Source organism: Fukomys damarensis, unplaced genomic scaffold (genome assembly GCF_012274545.1).
Source record: "Fukomys damarensis isolate Sample0158 unplaced genomic scaffold, DMR_v1.0_HiC HiC_scaffold_21, whole genome shotgun sequence".
Taxonomy (NCBI): Eukaryota; Metazoa; Chordata; class Mammalia; order Rodentia; family Bathyergidae; genus Fukomys; species Fukomys damarensis.
In genome coordinates, this window is record NW_022900933.1 from 10615327 (window position 1) to 10633941 (window position 18615).

Below are 18615 nucleotides of genomic sequence, written 5' to 3' on the forward strand. Positions count from 1 at the left end.
CACACCAGAGAAACTATTCAGTATTTCAGTTAAAGAAATCTCTGTATGAACATTAAAAATAGGGAATCCTAAAATAAAACTAAAAAGGAAAGTAAAAGAGAAAAGGCAATGATGCAACATTAAAATAATCCTTAATTCTGGAGATGAAAATGGTCCCTTAACATATTTAAATTGCTTCTTGATCTTGTAGGCTTATCTTATTCTTTTTTTATTATTTAGAGAATACTTTATTAGTTTCTGTAATCAAACCCATGCAGATATGACCTTACATATTTAGTATGATGTGTTACCCCTGTACACATGAAAACAAAATAAAAAATAAAAATAAAAATAAATTAACATTTCTAGACCAATATGGTTGTCCGTTTCTGTACAATGCCAATTCAACACAGTAAATTGTGATGACTTTTTCCAAAGTTGGCAGCACCATTAAAGTTTCCCAAAATTCAATTTATATATATATGTATTACATTTAATGATATTACTCTAGAATGTTCTCTTTCCAGATGATGATTAAGAGGCTAATAGAAAAAATGGTGCCAGGTACCACAACAGCAACAGAACTTTGCTATTTTCTGGATATTATTTTCTTTTTTTTTTTTTAATGGAATGTGCTGAATGTCTATAATTTTGTTCAGCAGACTGCAGAACCTGGAAAAGCTGTTGCTGCTATCGATGCATAACACACTATTATTAGTCTTTTTATATCCACTATGTTTTTCCCAGACTCATTTAAAGTTTAATTTCAGTCAGTACCTCAATAGGACTTTTTGTTTGTTTGTTTTTTAAGAAGAAGGGTTTTAGCTCAGTGGTTCTGCCGCCTACCTCACAAGTGCAAGGTCCTGAGTTTGATCCCCAGTACAAAAAAAAAAAAAAAAAAAAAAAGAAGAAGAAGAAGAAGAAAGGAGAGTCAGGTGTGTTGACATATGCCTGTAATCCCAGCAGTCAGGAGGCAGAGGCAGGAGGATTCCCTTATTTAAGTTCAAGGGCAGCCTAAACTACATAGACCCTGTCAAAAAACAAAGAAAAAGAATGAGAGAAGGGAATGGGAGGGAGATACACTGGGAAGAAAATGATTCATAATTAATTTTAAAAGTCAAGAAAAAGTGATGACTTTTAATTTTAACACTCATACACCCACAACCTTGCTGGGGAACACAAAAGAGATTACTAGTGGTTCCTAGGAAGCAGGAAAGAGACTACTAGTGGTTCTGAACCATTTTTAATAACTTCCCCCAAAAATGCATGTACTGTGTATGCATACTAATAAACACAATACATATACACTTGCCCAGAACTTTCACTGCAATTTTAGGAGATGCATGTATTCATTAGTTTTATGGACAATTTTAAAAGTGCCCTTTAAATATAAACTTCAACCTCCCCATCAAAGAAATTAAAGTTTTTGAAAATGATGAGTGTTGGTGCAAATATTGCTAGTGGGATATAAATTAGTGAAAACTCCCTAGAAATCTGTTTAGCTTTTAAATATGTCAGAATCTTACGTAAAAGTTCTGTTTCTAGAAATTAAGAAAACATCAGAATTGTAAACAGATATACATACAGCAGTGATTACTATGTGCTAAAATATTATTAATTTAAAGTAGCAAAAATAGAAGCAATTTAAATGTTGAACTTTGTATAATGATTATTGTATGGTTTAGCCATGTAAAGTCAGAGAGGCATTATGTATGTTTTAAAAGACTAGTGGTGTGGGAAAACAATTATAATGTACTATTCTGTGCAAAAAGAAAATACATCAAGATGTTCAGGAAAAATAATTGTTTCTGGGTGATGGGATTATTGGTGGTTTTAACTTCATTAATTTTTGTATTCTTCCCATCATTTTTATAGTATGTATAACTTTTATAATTAACATTTTTTAATCATTTTTCGGCCTTTTGGCTAAGATCAAGTGTATAATTGACACCATTTTTTTAAAAAATGTTTATTCTGTTTTATAGTTTTCAGGGTTTTACTTAAAAATAGCAAAATAACATTGATTAATGGTCCAAAACATAGTAGTTTTTTTTTCCAAATTGTTACTGGTTCAAGAAATTTTATCTTAAAGCACATGTTGAAAACAATAAATTTTAAGGATTCCTTTTCTTTCTCCTACCAGAAGTGGAAGACTTGTTTTCTTCACTTAAACATATCCAACATACTTTGGTAGATTCTCAGAGCCAGGAGGATATTTCACTGCTTTTACAACTTGTACAAAATAAAGATTTCCAGAATGCGTTTAAGATACACAATGCTGTCACAGTACACATGAACAAGGCCAGTCCTCCTTTTCCTCTTATCTCCAACGCCCAAGATCTTGCACAAGAGGTATGTATTGTGAATGTCTCGATAACATCGACAGTAATTATTAGTGATAGTAAGGCAGTATGATTGGGAAATAATGATGTGACTATAAGCCTTGTTTAATTACTACCGATCACATTAATAATTTATTGTAATAGGAAATTTTTGCTACATGCATTATATCCTGAAAAATTTAATGCTTAGACTTCAAGAGTTCTGTTTCATGGAGAGAGTTATTTTGTATATAGGAGTATAAGTTTGGATAGTAACAAGCAGATTTCAGTAATTGGAGGGCAAAGTTTTTAAATGCTTTTGATATGGTTTTACTCTTTAAGCATTCTACATCATAACTGAGAAATGAATACAGTAGCAAAAATAACAATTTCATTGTTGAACTTTGTGTAATGGTTATTGTAATTTATGGTTTAGTCATGTAAAGTGTCATAGAGGCATTATGTGTAAGCTTTGTTTTTTTTTTGTTACTGGGGATTGAACTCAGAAACTTGAGCTTGTGAAGCAGGCAGCGGAACCACTGGGTTAAATCCCCAGCCCCTTGTAAGTTTTAAAAAGACTTGTGATATGGGAAAATAATTATAACTGATAATATTGTAGCTGGTTGGCTAAAATTAGAACTGATAATTGGGGATTATATATTATACCTCCTAAAATTTTTTACTTGTGGGTATTTTAAAGTAGCCTCTTATAAAAACTGAATTTACAAATTATTTAATTTTAATATACATTGAGAGTTTCTTTTAACATGTTGTTTTAATGTGTTTGCATTGAATGTGTTTAAATTGAAGATTTCAAAAACATGTAAATAAACCGTCTCTTGTTTTGGGGCATGGAGAGTCTGTCACTATAAAATTTAAAGTTATGTTGATATAAAAAGAAGTAGTTTGAGGGCTGGGGATTTAGCTCATTGGTTCCACTGCCTGCCTCACAAGCGCAAGGTCTAGAGTTCAATCTCTATACCCCCCCAAAAAAGTAGTAGTTTGAGAAGCCTACCATGTAAATGTATGAGATGTAATCAGAATATGTGGTGAATGTTTAAAAAGTTATTACAGTAAAAGCCATTAATCCCTCTTAAAATACTCATCTCTTCACTCTTACCCCATTTTTCTTGCTACTTTCTGAAGTAGTTCTGGAAGTTCTCATTTGTGTCTTTGCAAGGTGCAATTAAATTATACTGATACTGCTTTCCAAGTGGTACCTAATGGAAAAGCACACTTACAAAAACATTACAGTGTGTCCTTATTCACTGGATATGGCACAGTGCAACTTCTATCTCTTCCCCAAAGCCAAAATGATTGTGAAAAGTAAACATTTTGCATCAATTCAAAACATTGAGGTAGCTGCAGCACTACAACTAAAGACAGGTATGAAGAAATGAAGACTTTCACAACTGCTTCAGAAAGTGGCAAGAATGATTGAATAAATGTGTTTGAAGGGAGGGGGAATATTTTTGTTTGTTTTTCTTATGTGCTCCACCCCACTCTCATACTGGAGAATCAAACTCAGGGGACTCAGGACCTTGAGATTGCCTGGCAGGTGTGGCACCACTGAGCTACATTCTCAGCCCCTGTTATTTGCTTTTTGAGACAAAGTCTCATTGTATATAGTTCAGGCTGGGCTTGACTGTGCAGGGATCCTCCTGCCTCACCCTCCAAAGTTCTGGAATTACAGATGTGTACCACCACAGCCAGCTGGGAGGCGGAGTAGTTTGAAGGAAATTAATAGCAACATATCTTTTACTGTAATAATTTATTTTTATTTTTACTGTAATTATTTTCAAAATTTAAACATTCATATTTTATCACATCTTGTATTTCATTGAATCCAAACATGAGAGGGAAATGAGGCTTATAGCTATAGACCTATAAATTAGATTAAGATATACTTTTCAGAATAGCAGTGCGGTCCCAAAGGGAGAGATTTTCCTTATTAAGGTGGTTAAGATGGCAAACAGCCTACATGCAAGAGTAGTAAGAGAGAAATCTAATGTTGCCTGGGTCCCAAAAGAGAGCAACCTAAGGACCTATTCCTAGAGGGGAAACTTGGAAATTTTCCATCCACCAGACTTTAAAAAGAGCTGATTGAAACCTGTTCTTAAGATCATCTTTTATTATTGAAATGAACTATATAATCTTTTATTAAAAGAGTTATCAGACTGAAGGTGTAGCTCAGTGGTATAATGCTTATCCTGGGTTCCATCTGTAGTGCTGCAAAAAAAGAATTATCACTGTAGTATTTTTATTTAAAAATTATCATTTATATGCAATACCTTTTTATTTAAAAATATTAGCTCATAGTATAAATGGTTTTTCTGTAAGTTATTTTTTTAACCGATATTTTACAGATCAACATTACTTTGCTCATATTATGTTTAAGTATAGTGTAATTTTTATTGTGAAGAGTTGGAAGGAATACCAAATAAATCATTGTGATCATTCCTTGGTTAGCTAGCTGAAGGAAGATGTCTCTCTCTAGCTCACTGCTGGGCCTTTGTTTTGCTGAATAGAATAGGTGGAGGAGACAGTGAGAAAAGCAAGTGTTCATGATTGCTCCAAGTGCGAAAAGCTTGTTTTGGCGATGCTGGTGGTGTGTGGGCTGCTAGTGACTTTGAGCTGAGACTGGTCTTAAAATGAGTACCAGTCAGGGCTGTGACGTGTGACCATGTGAATCGTTTCCCTGGAGCAGTGTAGGCCAGGATTGTGAAGTAGCCCTGCCTTTCAGTACATTACACTTGTGAGAAAAGCACACGTGGAGCTCATCAGATAGGAGTATTAAGGGTTCCGGGGTTTAACTCAGAGGTGCCTCCACCTGCTTCACAGGTGCAAGGTCCAGAGTTTGATTCCCAGTACCTCCCAAAAAAGTATTAAATCCGATAATAAAGTTCTAAAGTTTCAGTGGACTTGTTGCTTTATTTTACTGGAAAAAAATCTTAGTAATCACCTAATTCAATTCCCCTGTTTTATATTTCTGAAAATTAAAGCCTAGTGACATTTTGTGACTGGCATAAGATTAACTAGGTTGCTTATGTGGCAGTTTTGCTTTTTAGTATTAATAATTCCAGCACTTTTAATATACAGTATTTAAAAGAGTTTACAGTTGTATTATTTTTAATGGAAATTAAAAATCTCGAGTTTAATGAAACATTAGAATGTTTTTTGTTTTTATAGCTTAAAGTATTAAACATTAAGTATTACATAGTATATAAAGCCTATTAAAACTGCACATAGTAAGATCCAGATTAAGTCTTTGATGATTTAGTATATCAATAAACACAAAACAAAAATTTTTGTTAAGTGCTTACTTGTATGCATGCATGCTTGCTTGCTTTCCTTCTTTCTTTTTTGACAGTACTGAGTATTAAATCCAGTGCCTTTGCACCTAGCTACACCCCTAATCTTTTTATTTTTTATTTTGAGAAAAGTTTTCACTTAAGTTGTTAAGTTGCTCAGGCTGGACTTGAACTTTTTTTTTTTTTTTTTTTTTTTTTTTTTTGGCTGGCGATCGAACTTGGGTCCCTGCGCTTGCAAAGCAGGCACCAGAACCACTGAGCTAAATCCCCAGCCCTGGGCTTGAACTCTTGATCCTCTTGCCTCAGCTTCCCAGTATTAAAAGTGCTTCTATAAAGAAAAGATTGAAACTTGAATTTAAGTAGATGAACTTTTGCTTATCCAAGAACATCTTTTAAGAAAATAAAATGCAAGTCAGCAGCAGCACACCAAGCAGTGTTACTTGATTATTTGATTTTGAGGTACAGTATATGTGTTTAAATATATATATGACAAAAACTTGTATTTAAAATATATATTTTAGAAACTCTTGCAAATTAATAAGACTACTCAGTTTTGTTTTGTTTCGGTGCCAGGGATTGAACTCAGGTCCTTGTGTTTACCAGGCAGGCGTGGCGCCACTGAGCTAAATCCCCAGCCCAAGACTACTCAGTCTTTAAAAATGACAAATGAAGGACCCTATTTAAAAAAGGAAATCCAAACAGCCCCAGAACATAAAAAGGTGTTTAGCATTATTAACCAACAGAAATACAAATTAAAACAAACTGAGATACCACCTCACAGACACTAGAATTACTATAAATTAAAAAGACTGGCAGTAGCAAATGTTGGTGAACTTATGGAGCAGTAGATAGCTGGTAGTGTATAAATTGGTACTACCGCTTTGAAGAAATGTTTGACAATATCTGTTAAAGTTAGTGTACCCATATGCTATGATCCAACAGTTTCATTCCTAGGCCCAGGAAAAAAGAAAACATTATTGACACAAATGTTTGTCAGTCAGATAACAGAAACTGTAAGTGACCCAGAAATCTCTCAGCTTGCAAAAGTTGAATATTGCGGTCTGATGCGAGCTTTCTGATGGCAGTATGAGAAAGTGACAGCAGCACATGGTGGGGTGGGGGGCAGGTCTGGAGGAGCAGAATGATAGGAAGGAAGAAGAAAGAAGGAAAGGTAATTTGCCGAGTCTCAAAGGATTATTAGCAATTTACAGGTACCCAAAAAAGAGAAGGCATTCTTTTTATTGAGGTTATTGGTACAATCTAGGTATACAATACAGTTACATTCATCATTGGGATTCTGTACCTTTACATAATAGGTCTCGATTCTCATTTTTTCCCCTTGTCCCTGCCCTCCCTTCACCCCTCCTCCCCTCCCCATTTACAAACACTTTATTTCCATTTTTTCAGTTTCTCATATTTTTTTCCTCTCCCTTATTACCTTTCCCCCACCCTTCCCACTTTCCCTACACCTTTAGCCTTTACTTCCTATTTCACATTATTAATTATCTCATTAGGATCCTGTGTACTATTGTAGTTTTTCACACCAGAGAAACTATTCGGTATTTCAGTTAAAGAAATCTCTGTATGAACATTAAAAATAGGGAATCCTAAAATAAAACTAAAAAAGGAAAGTAAAAGAGAAAAGGCAATGATGTAAGATTAAAATAATCCGTAATTCTGGAGATGAAAATGGTCCCTGAACATATTTAAATTTCTTCTTATCTTATTCTTTTTTCATTATTTAGAGAATACTGGTTTCTGTAATCATACCCACGTAGATGTGACCTTACATATTTAGTACGATGTGTTAACCCCTGTACACATGGGAAAAAAATTTTTTTAAATAAAAATAAAAATAAATTAACATTTCTGGACCAATATGGCTGTCCATTTCTGTACAAAGAGAAGGCATTCTTTTATCAAAGGGCACAAAGGTGATTGTGACAGAGAAACCCTGGCATGTTTCTTCAACAATGAGTTAAGGATAGGATGTAATCTTAAAAGATAGAGTCCAAATCCTGAAGGCCAAGTAAATTGTATGAATAAGTTTTAAATTATCTTACAATGGGTATACTTAGGTAAATATTTTGTTTTGTGTTGGGTTTTGAGACAAGGTCTTGCTGTGTAGTTCAGACTGGTCTTGAAATCACTATGTAGCCCAGGCTGTCCTCAAACGTGCACTGATCCTCCTGCCTCAGCCTCCCAAGTGCTGGGATTACAGGTGTGTTCCACCATAGCCAGCTAGTAAATATTTTAAAGTAATTCACCTGAATAGATGGAAGGAAAAATCAGTTTGATTCAGAAAAGGCAGTTTTTAAACTTTCAGTACTTTTTTCACAGAGATGAAAATTTTAGAAAGTGAAGCACATTTTGTTAACTTGACAAAAAATAATGCCAGAAACCAATGGCATCTTACCAAATTACCATTTAATCCTCTAGTAAAATAATATCCATAGTCACCACTAGTATTCAGCATTTTTCTGGAGGTTGTAACCACTGAAATAAACAGAAAGAAGTAATGAAATGTAAAGTTGTAGAGGAACAGGGAACATATAATTTTATTCTAATTTGAATGAAATGAATACTTTGGTAAAAGGAAGCATAAAAAGTAAGGAAGGAATGTTGATTATCCCTAAGTACAATAAAAGCCCTTTTACTTCTTTCCCTTCGATTGTCCTCTGATCTTCACATTTAACATACTGCTTCTCTGATTGTCTCTGGAGAAAAAGTAGTACCGTATGGCTAGAGACAAATACAAAGTTAGAAGTGAACATTTTTAAAGATAAGACATTACAGCATTTTTATAGGGCAATGGAAAGGAGCCAGTAAGATAGAAGGCCAGCCTTTTAATTCTTAGGCCTTTGTAGACTGCCTGATGTTGTGGGTTGACAGGAGAATGGGTAACATCTGGGTTAAAAAGGAAGGGAAAATAAGTACTTATAGGAAATCTAAGCTTCTAAGAAGGATATTCTCAGCGACTATTAGAAAGTGACTTTAAAGTAGAAATGGCAAAAATGTTGGTACAAAAAATCATTTTTAAGTTTACTTGTATCTTTTCACCTTGGTATATTTTTAATCCAGAATTATGTTTTTCCCTAAGAGTTACTTTCTGCAGTCAAAAGATGTATGGTCGTGGGCTGGCGATATGGCTCAGTGGTTCTGCTGCTTGCCTTGCAAGCACAAGGGCCCGAGTTCTATCCCCAGTACCAAAAACAAAAAACAAGATGTATAGTCATGGACTATAGATTTTTTTTGGTTTTGTTTGGGTTTCAGTTTTTTGAGACAATCTCACTATGTAGTCCAGGCTGGCCTCGAATTCACAGCAATTCTCCTGTCTTGGCCTCCTGAGTACTGGGATTACAGGTGTACACCACCACATCCAGCAAGATTTCATTTTACATTAATGTAGATTTAATAAATTTTAAAAATGAAAACATCCTATATCAAAAATCAGCTTTTAGTTACCCATATTTTCAGATCATGACCTTGTTCATTAGATTTTAATGGAATTAAGAAGATAATTTTGGGGCCAGGGATTTAGCTCAGTGGTTCTGCCACTTGCCTTGCAAGCGCACGGTCCCAAGTTTGATCCCTAGTACCAAAAAAAAAAGATAATTTTCAGTGCAAATAATTTTTTTATACACATAGAATGCTATTAGAAACCCTGGGACAGACTGGTTTTGATAATATCAGTTTGATATACTATGGTAAAATTAATTCCCAAATTACCATCTCTTAGGTTTAATTGGAAAATTACTGACCAAATAGTATAGAATTAATAAGTTCCTATTTTAATCATGAGTTATTCTCATTAAAATATTCTATATGTAGCCAGGTGTGGTGGTATTCCCTTATAATCCCAGCAATTTGGGAGTTTGAGATAGGAGGATTCATAATATGAGCCTAGCCTTGGCAATTTAGTGACTTAATGAGATCCTGTCTCAAAATTAGAAATTTCAAAAAAGACCAGGAAGGTAGCTCAATGTGAAGGCCCTAGGCTCAATCCCTAGTATGCCTTCCTCAAAATAATTTCTGTATATGTATTTGTTTTGTGGTACTGAGAACTTTCTTTTGGCTTGGGGGGAGTAGAGTGGGGGGGCATGGGTTCAGGGTCTCATTATATAGTTCATGCTAGCCTTGAACTCTGTATAGCCTGGCCTGGCCTCTAACTCACAGCAATCCTCCTGCCTCAGCCTCCCAAATACTGAGATTACAGGTGTGTACCACCACCACCTCCAACCCTTTATCTTTGATTTTGAGACAAGGTGTCGCTTAATTTCCCAAGCTGGGCTCAAAACGTCAGTTCCTCTGTCTCCACCTCCCATAGTGCTAGGATTACAGGTGTACATCATTATGCCTGACATAGATTTATGTTTGCATGATTTAATTAATAGTGATAATTTTGGTTTTGCTATCCACATTATTACAAAGTCCTATTTTTGTAGGTAGTTGGATTTGGGGATGGACAACAGAAAAAAATGAAAGACATCAATAATAAGAGTCCTTCCTTTTGGGAGGGGAGCAGAAGAAATTTTGTACAGTACTGATAAATACAGGATTTATGGTAGAAGAGAAAATATTGGACATAAAAACAACTTAAAGATCAAGTGATTAGAAACTAAAGTAAAATAAAGTTAGAAAAATGTTTAAATGGAAGGAAAAAATAGGTTTTGTAGCATTAGAAGCTGATTCTTTGAAAAGAACAATAGACCTTTGATAAGTCAGATGAAGTTAAAAAAAAACTAGCATTAAGTCAGAAAAATCCTAGCACTCAGGAGGCTGAGGCAGGAGGTTCACTATGAGTTTGAGACCAGCCTGGGATACATAGTGAATTCCAGGTCAGACTCAACTACATAGTGAGACCCTGTCTCAAAAAACCAAAAAAAAAAAAAAAAAAAATGTGAATGCAGATCCAGATTGAGATCATCTTAGAAGTACTTTTTATTGTTTTGATTTGGACTTTTAAAACATTACCCTGCATTGGTGCTACTGCTATTTCCTGTAAAGTAGGAAGAATAATCTTTGTTTCTGTTTCTTAGGTACAGACTGTTTTGAAACCAACCCACCAGAAAGAAGGACAGGAATTATCTGCTTTGCTGAATGCTCCACATATTCAGGTAGAAAATGAACAGACCCTATCTATGGCATCTCCCACAGGAGTCAGCCTTTCTCTTCTTTTCTTTTTTTTTTTTTTTTTTTAAAAAAAAAATAAGGTTGGAAGAGACCCCAAAAAATACCCAGCCAGTGTTATTATTTACAACCCATTCTGCAACATAATTATTATTATTGGGTTATAAATATTCTTATTTAGAAATAACCAAATTGGCCAGGTGTGGTAGCACACACCTGTAATCCCAGCATTTGGGAGGCTGAGGCAGGAGGATCACTGGGAGTTCGAGACCATCCTGGGCTACATAGTGGGTTCCAGGTCAGTCTCAACTACATAGTGAGACCCTGTCTCAAAAAACCAAATTATTTTTGAAACAACATTTTTTCTTTTAAAATTGGACAAGTTAACTTGCTTTTTTGGGGGGTGTTATGTATTTTCCATAATTTTAATTAGCTAGCATGTCTAAACATTTCAATTAATGTTTTTATAAAGTTTAAAAAGCATTCTGGGTTTTTCATAATCCATGTCAGTGTATGCCCTGATATACTCCATACAGCTTTAGTTATCAATAGCTCAAAAATATATGGGGTTGCATCTGTAATTGAGTTGCAGAGTTTGGGAAGAGATATGATCATACAACTAATTATAGCAACTTTAAAGATTTAATGAACAGAATCATGTATACATGATGAGTTAAAAAGTCTCCTTCAGAAATAAGTCATGCTGTTAAAATGTTATCAATTTCTTTGAAACAGGCACTTTTACTGGCCCATGATAAGGTTGCCGAGCAGGAAATGCAGCTAGAGCCCATTGCAGATGAGAAAGTTTATGAAACCGTTGGCCAGTATGGAGGAGAAACTGTAAAAATAGTTCGTATAGAAAAGGCTCGTGATATTCCGTTGGTAAGTGTTCCTCATCTCTGATCCAACTTTCTTTCCACACAAAAGCCTCACAGATAGCTGACAACTATCTTGGTGGTTTTTCTTTTCTGAGGTTAATTTGTTGGAGTTTTTCTATTTTGTTGTTCATATCCCTTATTCAGTTAACAAAAATTTGTTTGTCATCTTTTCTCACCTGTAACTGGATGGAAATAATAGCTTGTGAAATGTTTGTTGAGGAACAAGAAGGGTAAGTAATTTATTTCGTTCTCCTAACTTTTTAAAAACAAGAACTAGAAATTCTGATTTTTTTGAGGTAGGCTTGGTGGCTTATGACTGCAATCCCAGCTCTCCAGAGGCTGAGGCAGGAAGTTTGCTGATAGTTCAAGGCCAGCTTGGACAGCATAGATAGGTCAAGACCAGCCTGAACTATACAGCAAGACCCTATCTCAAAAATCCACTCCCGCAAAAGAAGAGATTCTGATCTTTTAATACTGTTAAATTTACTGAGGACAATTCCTTACATACTTCACATATTCTTAAGAGTATACCTTAGTATTTGCTTTACAGCTTTTATATATAAAACTTCTCAAATTTATTTTCTTAGTCTGCTCTTATTGCCTTAAGTTAGTTTCTTTTGTTATCAAAGAAATATTCTTCAATCCTGGTGTCTCAAATTATAGCTTGAAAAGTTCTCGCCACCAAGAGAATAAATATTGAGGCTAGGGATGTAGCTCAGTGGCACTGCACCTGCCTGGCAGGTGCGAGGTCCTGAGTTCAGTCCCCAGTACCAGAAAAAACACGAGAATAAAAATTGAAAAGTCAAGATAAAATGTTAAAATAAAAGTTTATGGGCTGGGGATTTTCTCAGTGGTTCCGCTACCTGCCTTACAAACACAAGGAGGTCCCAAGTTTGGTCCCTAGTACCAAAAGCAAAAAAACTAGAAAGTAAAAAATAAAAGTTTATGAGAACAACTTTATTCTGTATGTATTCTCAATTTTTGAACATACATTTTTCACTTAAAGCTTCTAATAGGTATAATAAATTTTAATGTCTATCCATTTTCCTATATATGAATCTAATTTCTCATTCTTTGTGCTAATATTCCATTTTATAGAAAGACCACATCTTCTTTATCCAGTTTCCAACTGATAGGCAAATGGGCTGTTTCCAAGTTTTAGCTATTACAAACTGTGCTGCTATAAACATAGGTGTGCATATATCTCTGTGGTATGATTCTTTTAATTCTTTTGGGAAGATACCCAGCAGAGGGATGGCTGGGTCAAATGGAACCTCTAGTCCCAGCTCTTTGAGGTATCTCCATATTGATTTCCATAGTGGTTGCACCAGTCTGCACTCCCACTAACAATGGAGAAGGGTTCCTTTCTCCCCACAACCCTGCCAACATTTGTTATTGTTTGATTTCTTGATAGCAGCCATTCTTTGTGGGGTGAGGTGGAATCTCAGTGTTGTTTTCATCTGCATCTCTCAAATGACCAATGATGTGTAACATTTTTTCATATATTTACTTGCTGTTTTTACTTCTTTGTCTGAGAAATGTCTGTTCATTTCGGATGCCCATTTTTGAATCGGATCTTTATATTTGGGGGGGCTGATTGTTTTGAGTTCTTTATATATTCTAGATAATAGTCCTTTGTCTGAGGAGCAGCTGGTAAAAATTTTTTCCCACATTGTATGTTATCTCTTAGTTCTGTTGATGATTTCTTTTGCAGTGCAGAAACTTTTTAATAAGATGAGATCCCAGTTGTTGATTCTTTCTGCTAGTTCCCGTGCTACTGAGGATTTGTTCATAAAATCTTTTCCTATGCCAATGTCTTCAAGAGGTGAAATAAATGTCACACATGTGTAAATACCGAATAGTTTCTGTGGTGTGAATAAACTATAATAGTACATAAGATCCTAATAATATAATTGACAGTGTGAAATAGGAAGAAAGGGGCTAAAGGTGTAGGGAAAGTGGGAAAGGTGGGGGAAAGGAAATAAGGGAACAGAAAAAATAGGAGAAAATGAAAAAATGGAAATGAAGTGTTTGTAAATGGGAGGGGAGGAGGGGTGAAGGGAGGGCAGGAACAAGGGGAAAAAATGAGAACCAAGACCTGTCATGTAAAGGTACAAGATCCCAATAATGAATGTAACTGTACTGTATACCTAAAATGTACCAATAAACTCAATGAGGGGGGAAAAAAAAAAGAGGAAAAAAAACTATTAATGTTTAATACATTTTAATGTGAGTTAGATGTAGCTAATACATTTAGTACTTGCGTAGTGACCCAGATTGGTATTCTTCCCTTCATCGTTTTTTGAATATTAAAAGGCTATTTATAATTTGAATTACGTTCATTACTTTTACCTAAATATATTATGACCATTTGTATAGGATTCTGGTATGCAAAATAAATATGATTATAGGTCTTCACACATTGTTTTTAAGCAAGTGCATTTTTCTGCTGTTGTATACTTCAAAAATCCACTTGATAATCAGAATTCTACTGCACTGTTTCTAAAAGCAGAAAATACAGGGGAAATGATCTGCTTTCAAATCTAATGACAATTATTACTCCAGCTATGTAAGTAAATTTTTTTCCCAAGCGGTTGAAGGCTAGTGTTGAGAAAAGAAATTTTTTTCACTTGGATTGAAAATTGTTTATTTACAAAGTTTATATTAATATAACTACTTTTAAAATACAGCAAAAGGGATCAATTACTAAAATCTGAACTAGCACATATGTGGCACAGAAAAGATGTTAGAGAAAAATTATAATTTAAAACTAAAGAAGGGCTTAACCAAAAAGCTATTTTTATAATTAAACTAGACATTGACCTTTTCAGGGTGCCACAGTTCGTAATGAAATGGATTCCGTCATCATCAGCCGAATTGTAAAAGGAGGAGCTGCAGAGAAAAGTGGTCTCTTACATGAAGGCGATGAAGTTCTAGAGATTAATGGCATTGAAATTCGGGGGAAAGATGTCAATGAGGTTTTTGACTTGTTGGTAAGTGGACACAAGTAGAATAATAATTTATACCTTTGAAAAACTGTTTTGTTTGTTATTAAATTTAAAATAAATTATTTTTAAACTGTTTACCTCTAATCCCAGCACACTGGAAGTTTGAGACAAGAAGATTGCAGGGCCAGTGATTTAGCTCAGTGGTTCTGCTGCCTGCCTCACAAGCACAAGGTCCTGAGTTCAATCCCTGGTACCAAATAAAAAAGAAGAAGATTGCAGATTCAAGCCCAACCTGGCCAACTTACAGCCTGTCTCAAAATGAAAAATAAGAAAGGCTGGGTGTGTAGCTCAGTGCAGAGGCCTTGGGTTTAATCTCCAGTAACACGCCCCATACACACAAAAGTTAAGAGCCCAGGACAGTTTCTAGCCTTATTTTCCTATGATACAGTTCTTTCACAGTATTAGTAGAATTTATTTTTGGTTGAATACTACTGATACTTTACGTTGAACTTTATTACTACAAAGTATACTTTGCTTCTGAAGCAAACAGTAGTACGACTAATGAGTCCATTCATTAAATATTTACTGAGTGCATGCTAGTATGTGCTAGCCACTGGGACAACAGTAAAAGTCCACATCCTCTTTTTTTTCTTGGTGGTGGTAGATGGGATTTAACCCAGTGCCTTTGCCCTGAACTATATCCAGCCCTGTTTTTGTTTTTGTTTTTATTTTTATTTTTGAGATAGGATCTTGCTAAGCTGGTAAGTTGCCCAGACTTGGCTCGAGCTTTTGATCTTTTTGCCTTGGCCCCCTCACAAAGTGTTTAAGATTACAAACATGTGTCACCATGCCCAGGTCCTCATGATTTTTTTGTTCATTTTTTTTTTTATCTACAATAATTTTTCCCCAACAATATTAGATAAGAATAGTTCCATAGATCTACAGAGTATAATATAATAAAATTCACTTCCTATTCATACTAGTAGTATTTCAGGTGCTGAAGGGCAATTCGGTGTGTTACTAATGGCTCCCCTATTAAGATACAGCTATAGTTATAGTATATTTCCATTATTGAAGAAATTTCTGTTGTACAGTGCTCTATAATCAAGAAGTCATTATCTTCTGTGTGTGTGTGTGTGTGTGTGTATGGTGCCAAGTATCAAACCCAGGGCCTTATGCATGCTAGGCTTATAGTTACCTTTCCCCCCCCCTCTGGTACTGTGGATTGAAGTCAGGACCTCGCACTTGCAAGGCAGGAACAGCACCATTGAGCTAAATCCCCAGCTACTTATAGTTATCTTTTGAGGGCAATTTCTGATCACTTTGTATACCTCACAAACCAAAATTTGTTTTTTGTTTTGTTTTGTTTTTTGGTGCTGGGGATCAAACTCAGGACCTTGAGCTTGCAAGGCAGGTGGTGGAACCACTGAGCTAAATCCGCGGTCCCAAAATTTGCATTCTTAATTACTAAGCATCAGTTGCTAGAGTAGAACCTGTACTATTTGCCAGTGGCTACTATAAAATCTAAAATACACCCTTCATATTCCTATTTCTATTCAACCCGGTTTATTGCTTTGGTAAGGCAAAGTGGCATTCATTCATTGTTATTTTTAACCCAATGTGGTGTTTGCTGTCTTAGGTTGAACACTGCTATATCAGTACTGGTTGTTATGATTACTTTCTAGGCTAAAAGTATCTGAATAAGCAGGGCATGCATGTTGTATTGAGCAATAATATTGAACCTAGCAGTAAGACTCTGGTTAAAAAAATATATCAAAAACAAAGCATCTGGGAATTGAGAATATTTGCATATTACATTTTGTAGGGCTGGGCATGGTGATACACACCTGTAATCCTAGCTGTTTGGGAGGCTGAGACAGGAGGATCTCAAGTTCAAGGCCAGCCTGAGCAATTTAATGAGATCCTCCTGTCTCAGAACAAAATAAAAAGGGCTGGGGATGTAGCTCAGTGATAGAGCACTTGCATATAGTGTGTGAGGCCCTGGATTTAATCCCCCATCCTGCACAGGAAGAAAAAGAACAAAACAGACGATGGAGGAGTTTTGGAATCATCCATTTTGGGAAATATTGCTCATAAGATCATGGAATGATTTTCATAATGCATATTTTTAAAGTAAACCTGTCTTTCTATTACAGTCTGATATGCATGGTACTTTGACATTTGTTCTGATTCCCAGTCAACAGATCAAGCCTCCTGCTGCCAAGGAAACAGTAGTGAGTGACTTTTTCATGTTGTTATTTATTGTTGTTTGGCTGTTGTTTACTTATCTGTGTAGAAATGTCACAGTTTCTTGCATTCAAGTAAAGAAGTAAATTCAGTAGTTTTTATTTAAATATGTAGGCACTTCAAATATAGTAAATTCTGAACCTTTTTAAAATAAAAAGCAGAAAATACTTCAATTTCAGAAGTTTTCTTATTTCCAACATTGACCTTTGTCTTTCTATAGTTATAAATGGTTTTAATTTAAACATACTTAGGGCCGGGGATTTAGCTCAGTGTCTGCCACCTGCCTCAGCAAGCACAAGGACCCGAGTTCAATCTCTGGTACAAAAAACAAAACAAAACAATTTGCTGGGCGTGGTGGCGCACGCCTATAATCCCAGCACTTGGGAGGCTGAGGCAGGAGGATTGCTGTGAGTTCTAGACCAGCCTGGGATACATAGTGCGTTCCAGTTCAGTCTCAACTACATAGTGAGAACCTGTCTCAAACAAAACAAAACAAATAAACATACTTAGTATAGAAGTGCTTTTACAAATATTGTATACATGTTATATTAAACTTTTACTCAACTAGCTATATTAGAAGATGCACTTTATTATGTACTGTGTAATCCGGCATTTGCTCTTACATATATAGCCAAGAGAGTTGAAAACATACCTTCACAGAACTTCTGCATAAATATTTATAACAGCAAAAAAAAAAAAATTTTATAGCAGCATTATTTGTAGTAGCCAGAAAGTAAAAACAACCCAAATATCCATCAGCTGATAAATGGAAAACAAGAGTATGATTTATCTATTCAGTGGGCTATTATTTGATATAAAAAGCTATATATGCTACAACATGGATAAACTTGAAAAAATTATGCTAAGAAGCCAGTCAAAGGGCCATGTATGGCTTATTTATGTGAAATGTCCACAATAGGTCAATCTATAGAAACGGAAAATAGATTAGTGATTTCTTACATGTGAGGATGGGAAATTAGGACAGAATGAAAATAATCGCTATCAATACTGAGGTTTTTGGGTGCTGATTAAAACATTCTAAAATTGTGGGGATAGTTCTATAACACAATATATTGAAAGTCATGCAGTTATGAATTATATTGCAAATTGTTAAAAGTGATAGACTTTTAAGCCAGGCATGGTGGTACATGCCTGTAATCCCAGCACTCGGGGCTGAGGCAGGAGGATTGCCATGACTTTGAGGGCAGCCTAGACTACTTATTTCATTAAAGGCCAGCCTGAACTACAGAACAAGACTAGTATCTCAAAAAACCAACAAAAGCAAAAAAGACTATAATGCTGGACTAACGTAGTAGCCTGATGTATTGCATATGTTATTTTAAACTTTTATAAAAGCTTAACAGTTTGAGAAAGAAAAACTTGATTTTTTTCTCAATATTTTATCACAAATAGGCTTTATATTTCGGCTGTCATTCCATGTTTTCTTTTTGTTTTTTATGGAACACATTAAAGTTGATGTTGCATCTGCAACCTTCCTTCTGTTTATGATTCTTTCAGGAAGAGAAATGAGGAAACAAAGCTAGTCTCTGAGTTCAAACTCTCCTGTGAATAATCCTTGAACTTCAAAAGTAGCTCTACAGGGTTGGACTATTCATTGCTTAAATGTTTATAGTAATCTGTACCTCCTAAGCAAGTGACTTTCACCTTTTTAGAATGCGTGTCAGAACCTAAGACATTTTGTCACCATTTCTTTTCTGCTCTGCATTCAGTCTGGAACTTTCTGAAAAAATCATTTCTTTAATGGATAAAATTAATCTAAGTGTTATGTTGATACCTGCTG

The 18615-nt window shown here is 35.1% G+C and overlaps 1 protein-coding gene across 2 annotated transcripts in view; it reads left to right on the top strand.

The window, feature by feature from the left end:
- Mpp5 (membrane palmitoylated protein 5) overlaps positions 1 to 18615 on the top strand; it is an 88765-nt gene that overhangs the window by 46741 nt on the left and 23409 nt on the right. For both annotated transcript variants that reach the window (XM_010645328.2, XM_010645329.2), the window contains exons 5-9: positions 2123 to 2331; positions 10651 to 10728; positions 11477 to 11623; positions 14451 to 14612; positions 16724 to 16801. In XM_010645328.2, the coding sequence (XP_010643630.1) occupies positions 2123 to 2331; positions 10651 to 10728; positions 11477 to 11623; positions 14451 to 14612; positions 16724 to 16801 (674 nt within the window). The remainder of the gene's footprint in view (positions 1 to 2122; positions 2332 to 10650; positions 10729 to 11476; positions 11624 to 14450; positions 14613 to 16723; positions 16802 to 18615) is intronic.